At 47.1% G+C, this 7,659-nt stretch overlaps 1 protein-coding gene across 5 annotated transcripts in view; it reads right to left on the bottom strand.

The window, feature by feature from the left end:
* Window positions 1-1,418: 1,418 nt before the first annotated feature.
* SRGAP3 (SLIT-ROBO Rho GTPase activating protein 3) overlaps window positions 1,419-7,659 on the bottom strand; it is a 383,768-nt gene continuing 377,527 nt past the window's right edge. For all 5 annotated transcript variants that reach the window (XM_063661806.1, XM_054482929.2, XM_054482932.2 and 2 more), the window contains one exon: window positions 1,419-6,766. In XM_063661806.1, the coding sequence (XP_063517876.1) occupies window positions 6,353-6,766 (414 nt within the window). In that variant the 3' untranslated portion in view covers window positions 1,419-6,352. The remainder of the gene's footprint in view (window positions 6,767-7,659) is intronic.

Here is a 7,659-nt window from a genome sequence, read left to right as displayed (position 1 = left end):
AGTACACAGATTATGGAACACATACAAAGTTTAGCCTCTTAGAAGGTTAGTAGTTTGCATGTGTCCCCCAAATTTATGTGTTGGAAACTTCATACCCAATGCAATAATCTTGGGAGAGGGCACCTAATAAGAGGTGACTGGTTCATGAGGGCTCCACCCTCATGAATCAATTAATGTCATTGCCATGGGCGTAGGATTGTTATCATGAGAGAAGGTTATAAAAGAGTCTGCCCCTCACACTGTCTCTTTTGCCCTTCTGCCTTCCACCATGAGATGACCCTAGCCAGATGCTAGTGTCATGTTCTTGGACTTTCCAGCCTCCAGAACCATGAGCCAAATAAGCTGTTTTTCTTTATGAATTACCCAGTCTGTTCTATTCTGTTACAGCAACAGAAAATAGACTAAGACATTTTCACAGCAGAGGAGTCTGGAATTAGCAAGAGACCATCATTGAGTGATGAGCGTTTTCGGTGGGAATGAGTCACTGAGGCTGTAAAGAGGCCCTTCCATGAAGATCCAGCAGAGGTTTAATCAGAAAGAGAGACTGAAAACCATCACCATTTATTATTTTTCATGGGCAGCCCCACAATCTCCTTTGGGCAACTTGTATTCTTCCCTGATGCAAAGTCTTGGTGGGATATAAAGGCCCTGGAGTATTTCTTGACTGCAGCAAGCAGCAAGCTACCTTCATCATGAAATCCTGCCCCTAATACTGCTGTAATGAGTACAATGCTCAAATCAGAGGCAGTACGACAAACTTATAAAGAGCATGGGTTTGGAGTTAGGCAGACTGAATTCAAATTCTGGCTTCTCTACTTCCTAGCCTAACCTTGGGCAAGCTGTTTAGCCTCTCAGAGCCTCAGTTTCCTCATCTGCAGGGCAGAGTATAATAATGATACTTCAATGGTGTATTGAGAATTAAATGAGAAAATACAGGTAAAGGGTTTAATCTAGTGGGTGGGACAGAAATAAGTGGTCAATAAGCAGTTCACAAACTCATACAGGTAAAAACAAAAGTCCAAGAGGTTGTATGACGTTTGTAGACAATGAACATCAAAATGTTGCATGTGCCTTGATGTATCAGTACCCAGTGGCCTCTGTTAATTTATCTTAAACTTTTGAAGACACTTTCTGCAGATGACAGCTACTACTCCAAACTTGCCTTTGCTTTGACATTTCCAAACCCTCTTTCCCCAGCAGTCATCCTACAGTTAGTTACCTTCTTCAGTTAGCTCTACAATGGAAGTGGTCCTCCTTGTAACCTTACCTTCATCTTGTTGGATCTGAGCTAAAGGACATTTCAAAGGTGGTTCCTGGGGGAAGCAGGCAGACAGTGTGGACTGGAGGATGGGGACTCCCCCCAGGACCTCTCCACCCCTGATGTGCCACCTTGCCCTTTCAAAAACCACTGGAGCATGTTTGAGAAAAGTTAAGCTGTTTTATTTCACAGGATAGCTCCACGTCAAACCAGCAGGCACCATCAGAATACGTGACAGAGGATCCAATCAGACACTCTATAGGACGGGCGTTTGGTCGTAAGGTAGAGAAATGATATCCAGAAGAGGGCAACATTTATCATCACGTGGGGACAGGCAACCAGCAATTTCCTAGGTGGTTTTGGTTTGTTTTTCCTGTCACAATTTGGGGAGGAAGGAAACCAAAGGAAACAAAATAGACCAGCCACTCTGAAGCAATCAGAATCAAACCTATTGCCAAACCATGTAAACAGTCACACTGCCGGGAACAAGGGCCTGGGCAGAAACCCTAGCCAGGATCTACCTCCGTCTAAGGAAGGAAAAGTGCACTCTGGTTGTTCTGGTTCAAGGAACAGCTTTGTTATTTGCCGGGGACAGTTCACACAGAAAGGAGGTGTCAACAAGGGGCAGCGATGGCCATGTGGCCAGTCCCAGAGGGACAGCAGGACACTGGCAGATCAATCTCAGGGAGGTCAGAAGGGCTTGGACCTGACAGCAAAGTCCCTTCTCTCGACTCCCCTGGGCAGCTTTGGATATGTGGGGAATGCTCTATGTGGCTGCTCAGAGGAGAGGAGACCCCAGAGAACCAGGGAAGTTGACATGAAATGTCAGCATTAGCTCTGCACAGCAGAAAATCAGCTAGGCAACACCTCGGCTCACCCCTTTCTGCCTTTCCTCCTGGCCACCACCCCCACTCCCAGCCCAGCAGGGACTAACCCCATGGTTGTGAGCCAGCCACTCTTCTTTCTGGGTTTCCCAGGAGAATGAGGCATTTGCACTAGTGTGGAACCATCTGGATGTGTGAAAAGTTAGGAATAGAAAGACTGAGAGGAAGAACCATTACCCGAGTCCTTTTTCCATTAGCTGTGTACATGCACTGAGTGCCACATCACGACCAGGTCACGAGAAGTCCTCCAGATTCGTGCCTCCTGAATGACAAAGAAATATACCCAACAAGGCACTCCAAGGGACTCCAACAGAGAAGAAAGCCCCACATAAAGGCCCGTTCCCACACTGGCTCCTCTTTGTGTACCACAAACCAGTTTTAAATGTTTATAAGGCAGATCTCTGAACTGCTGGTTCCAGCCGATAGCCAAAATATGGCTCAATTTCCCTGTGTCTCTTCCCACTCCGATTTCTTCATTGAATAGAAACCTTTCATCCCTTGGGAATCCATCTCTCTCCTGACCCCTGGCCTGGTGACTTCAGAGAAAAGACTCCAAAGTCTAATTCCCAAGCTCGCAATTCCCTCCAATTGTGCACTCTGTCCGGGGTTCAAAAGGCGCTTCAAGGTGAGAAATCGTTAGCACTGAAACAAGGAAAGGCAAGAATTTTTCATAGAATCCCACAGCTCAGAGCAGCTCTTTAAGAGGAAAAGGGAATAAAAGGGGAGGGGGAGAGTGGGGTAGGAAGCACAGCTTGTTCTCAATTTTATCCAAAAAGCTCTTTAGCGGCAGCTGAGCCACAAGGCCCAGGAAACTAGACCAGGAATTAATTGTCTTTGGTCAGTTTTAAATGAACAACTTGCTGGTTCATTCCTAAAATAGACTGAACATCGGTTATACATAAAGACAAAAGGCTTGACCTCAGGATAAGTCGAAGGTTAAGAAAAGAAATCATTCCATGAAGCAAAGAAAAAAAAAATGCCCGTTGTCAACTAACTGATCAGTACGGCTTTCAATAATGGTGATGAACAAGTAGGTAAACACCACTTCCCCTTGTACAATTGGTTATATTGAAGACTACTAACTAGGTTACTACATTTCCCCCACACTCACTGTACAGTTAGGTTATTTGTTTTTACATTGATCTATCTACTAGGTGCAAAGATTTGGTGAGTGGCATTGGCTAAAATTTAATTGTAGCCTTTTTAAAAATTACAATTTCACATTTTAACAGTTACTTTCCAGCATTTAAGCAAATACAGCAATATATAGTGGACTAAAACAGGCAGGAGTCAGAAAGAGAAAGCCAATGTTCAGTGAACGTTGATGGGACTGAGTGCTGTGGAGGGTGAGTGAGACATGCATAGTGCCAGATGAGGAAGTGGGAACAGGGGAGGGGGGTGGGAAAGTATTTTTCCACTTGGCCTGCGTCAAGGCTCAGATTTGGGGCTGGATGAGTGGGGAGACGTCTGCCATCTGTGTGTGTACATCCCTAAATGTGAACTCATCAGCCATTTCCCAATGGAAAAAAAAAAAAAAAAAGGTGCTTAAAGAAAACAGCTAAGACTCTGCCCTCAGAAAATTCAGTGAAAGGCAGGTCCATTTTCAGTAAGAAAAAAACAAAATCAGTCAATTCAGAGAAAAATCCACATGGTCTGATTGGTGTTATGTATATCAGGCAACAGATTTTTCTACTCTGATTGTTGCTTTTCATCTGGCAGTTGTGGCAGATTGCTATATTTTGCCTGGGAGGCTACTGGATTTAGGATCTGGGAGTATCTTGAGGGTAGAAATCAGAAGTCTTGTGTCCTGGCTGGACAGTATAGCGTCCAGCATGCAAACACATGACTTGAAGAGCCTGACGCAGCCTCTGCTCCTAGCCAGTGTCAAATCTTGGGCAGGTCACAGCACAGCCCAAGGCCTTACTCTCTTAAGCTGTAAAATGGCAATTTCTTTCTGTGCTCCAAGGCAGATGGACTTTCATATCCAGGAGCTAAAGAGAAGGGTTCATTCTAGGCCAAACGAGGGAGGTCAAGTTTGACACTGGCCTCTCCCTGAGATCCTTTTTTTTGTTCCTTTCCTGATGCTCCCTTCCACTGTGGGGTGTCAAGTCCAGTCCTTCAGACAAGGCAGTGGCTTTACTCTCCTAATTCATCTAGGTGCCAGTGACTTAACTAGGTCCCTCCCTTTGGGTGTATTTACCTTTTTGTGGGGGACCAGAGGAGAGGGCACCAGTTAATCCAATGGGCTAAAATGTTAATGATGGAATCCAGGGCTGTTATTAAGATGGCAGGAAAATTCCACTGCTCACTTCTGAAATGCCATTGGGAGGTTTCAAAAAGAAGGGCTGGAGGGTTCTGATCTAAGACTTACCTTACTAATGATAATCACAAGAGCATTGTATTGATTCAACGTTTTCCAGTGTACACAGCTTGCTCACTGATGTTTGACCTTTATTACCCTATTTTATGGAGCAGAAAAGTCAGGCTCAATGAGGTGGAGTGACAAACCCTAAGTCAGAAGTCTCCTAAGTGCTCAGGGCTGGGACTCAGACTCTGGGCCTTTTGACTCCAAATTTCAGTGGCCTCGAGAGAGAGGAAGCGTGGGAACAGTAGGGAAAAGCCCCTGGGTTTGGCAGGAGAGGGTAAGTAACAGGGGCCCACAGGGCACACAGATTTGCCCGTGTGCCATTATCCAGAAACAGCTCATCTCTGGAAGTGATCAGAAGAGGAGGTAAAATGGAATCAAAGGAGAGCGACCCGGAAGGGCTTTACTCGGCCAAGAGGCAAAGGCCTTGCTGTTACACATGAAGATCATGCACCCATTTCTATCACCACATTTTCATCTACACTAAATGTTCTGGAGGGAGTGGGTGAAGGGGGAGGGAAGGGAAGCTATGTCACTTGTATTAACTCAACTGACAGTGTCCTCTAGGACAGAAAGTGCCAAGGACTGCCCCTCCCTGGCCCCAGTCTGAACTGGGCGCTCACGGCTCATGCGTTTCATGCAAGACGGCACCAGCCACAGTGCATCACAGCCTGATTTAAAATGAAAACGATGTGACTCAAAGTCTCCTTGCCTGTTTAGTTCCAAATCTGACACAGTATAATTAGTAGAACCAGGAAAAGAAAAAATTAAATAGTTTGAAAATGATATAAGTTAAACCTCTATAGTTACCACAGATTTATTCCTACAGCGTTTCTAGGTTTTGAAGTATTCCACACCACTGTATTTTTATTTTTCCCTTTTTCCCAACCACATGTAATACTGTGCTACGATGGGGCTTAGGTTCTCACTATCCCTTGTCTCTACACACAAACACAAGGATGTGGTAGTCAGGGGTCTTCTCGCCAACTTTCTCCCATGCCTTTGGGAGTACAGTTGGCCTTTGGCCTCCGGGTGGAAGGGCAGGGTCTCTGGGGTGGACGGGGGTGGGGATTTCCTATGAAGGGTTCCCCACCTCTGGGAGCAGCCTGCTTGGGGGTACTGCCTGCCCCACCCTTCCTTGAGGGGCAGACTGTTCTGGAAGGCCACGACTTCTGGAGACAGTGGGAGTCTGTTTTTGTCTTTGTTTTTCTGCAGGTTAGTGGTATATTGCTTCATTCGCAGTTACTGTGGGCCTTTAAGTTCTCCCAGAAAAGTCCCTGCAAATCCCACCAAATAACTCGGTGGGAGATGTTTGGTGGCATGGATCTGAGGTAAATCTAAGTTTCATAAAAAGAAAAAGGAGATACTATATACACTTAGTATGTGTGTGTCCAGATCTAGTATATGTATATAGATGCATAAATATATATATATACACACACCTACAGACACATACATACATATACATGTGTATATATGCACACATCGATATACACACACATATACGTATGTAGAGAGAATGTCGAGAGAGGAAGTTTCCAGTGACGATATGCGGGAGAAGCCATGTGGTATTTTGCCTCCATGTTAGGAAATGCTGTGGTTGGGGCTGCTCGAGCTCCAGCACTCCTCTGGTCGTCTGTTGACACGCGAGAGGTCCGTGGGATTCCCATGGCTGGACGTGAGCTGCAGCCAGCGCCTGGGCCTCAGCTCTGCACAGACACACCCTCCCAGACTGACCTCTGCCCTCCAAGGCCAGGGTCACTGGGAAGCACGTGGAAGCCACCAAGGCCACCCTGGGCCGTGGTGAGCCACAGTGGGCCGCGGCGGTGCGGCCCATCCTGCAGGTCACATGGTGCCCGACTTGTCCGCTGAGCTGTTGGGGAACATCTTCTCGGTGGGCGTCACGGCCGGGCTGCCCACGCCCGAGCTGCTGCTGCTGCTGGACCGGTGCTGGACCACCGGCCGCACGGGCCGCATGGGGGGCGGGCGGAGCTGGGCGCCAGCCAGGCGGGCGGACAGGGCTGGCTTGAAGGTGGTCATCATCTCGGTGGAGGAGCTGCTGCTGCGGCGCATGGCGGCATCGGGGTCGCGGATGACGATGGTGTGAAGGGGACTGGCGGGCTCCGAGCTGATGGGGCCTGGCGGGTTCTTCAGGGGCTCCAGGGTGTCCAGCACCACATCTGGCGCCTGCTTGACTGTGTTCTGCCTCTCGAGTTCCCGCAACTCGTGCAGAGCCGTGCTCATGGTCTTCTCGATGTCCTAGGGACAGAGGGAGCTGGGGTCAGCACAGTCTGGAGACCTGGAGTCAGGTCCTTCCTGTCTGCTAAGCAGCTTCCCTTCGTAGGGAGGTTCCCCAGAAGCCTCGCGGCAGGGATGGAGATTAAGTCCTCAGGATGTCTTATAACCACATGGGAGAACCAATGTGGATATCCCCTGCATGCTGCCTTGCACAGGAAATAGATTTAATAAGGGCAAGTCAGACTACTGATAAAGAGGGCAGGCTCTGGAGTCAGACAGACACGGATTCAAATCCTGGCTCTGCCACTTCCTTGCTATGTGACCTTATGCAAGTTCCCTCACCCCTCTGAGCCTCCAGAATCCTCATTTGAAATGGCAGATAATTATAATATGGACCTCAGGGAGTTGATGAGTGCATTAAATGATACAGTCCCTGTGAAGAGCCTGGCCTGACCCCTGGCACAGAGTAAGCACTCAAAAATACTAATGACAATAACAATAGCAATAGTAGCTAACACTGAGCACCAATCCAAACCCTGCCCCCTAATAATTCATTTAATCCTCACGCTTCTAAGAGGAACTACCTTTATGCTCATGTCACACATGAGGAAACTGAAGCTCAGACTGGTTAAGTAACTTGCCCAAGGTCACACAGCTAATTAGCAGCATAGCCCGAGTCTGAACCCAGTCAGTTCAGTATTTTTTTAAAAATCCTTGCTCACAGAAAAATTTCTTGGAGATTATGTATCAGAATGTTCACAGTGCGCATCCCAGAATAGCGGGACTGCTACTCTCTTCTCTGTATTACAATCAGAAAATTTTTTTAAAAAGTGGAAATTTTAACAGGCAAGAAAAATCTTCTTCTGCCTACATAATTCCCGAGGATGTTATAATATCTGAGAGCTCATCAGGAG

The sequence above is a fragment of the Pongo pygmaeus genome, chromosome 2 (genome assembly GCF_028885625.2).
Source record: "Pongo pygmaeus isolate AG05252 chromosome 2, NHGRI_mPonPyg2-v2.0_pri, whole genome shotgun sequence".
In the NCBI taxonomy this organism is placed as follows: Eukaryota; Metazoa; Chordata; class Mammalia; order Primates; family Hominidae; genus Pongo; species Pongo pygmaeus.
The sequence above is the reverse complement of the archived record's forward strand: the minus strand, read 5'-3'. Positions and strand labels throughout refer to the sequence as shown.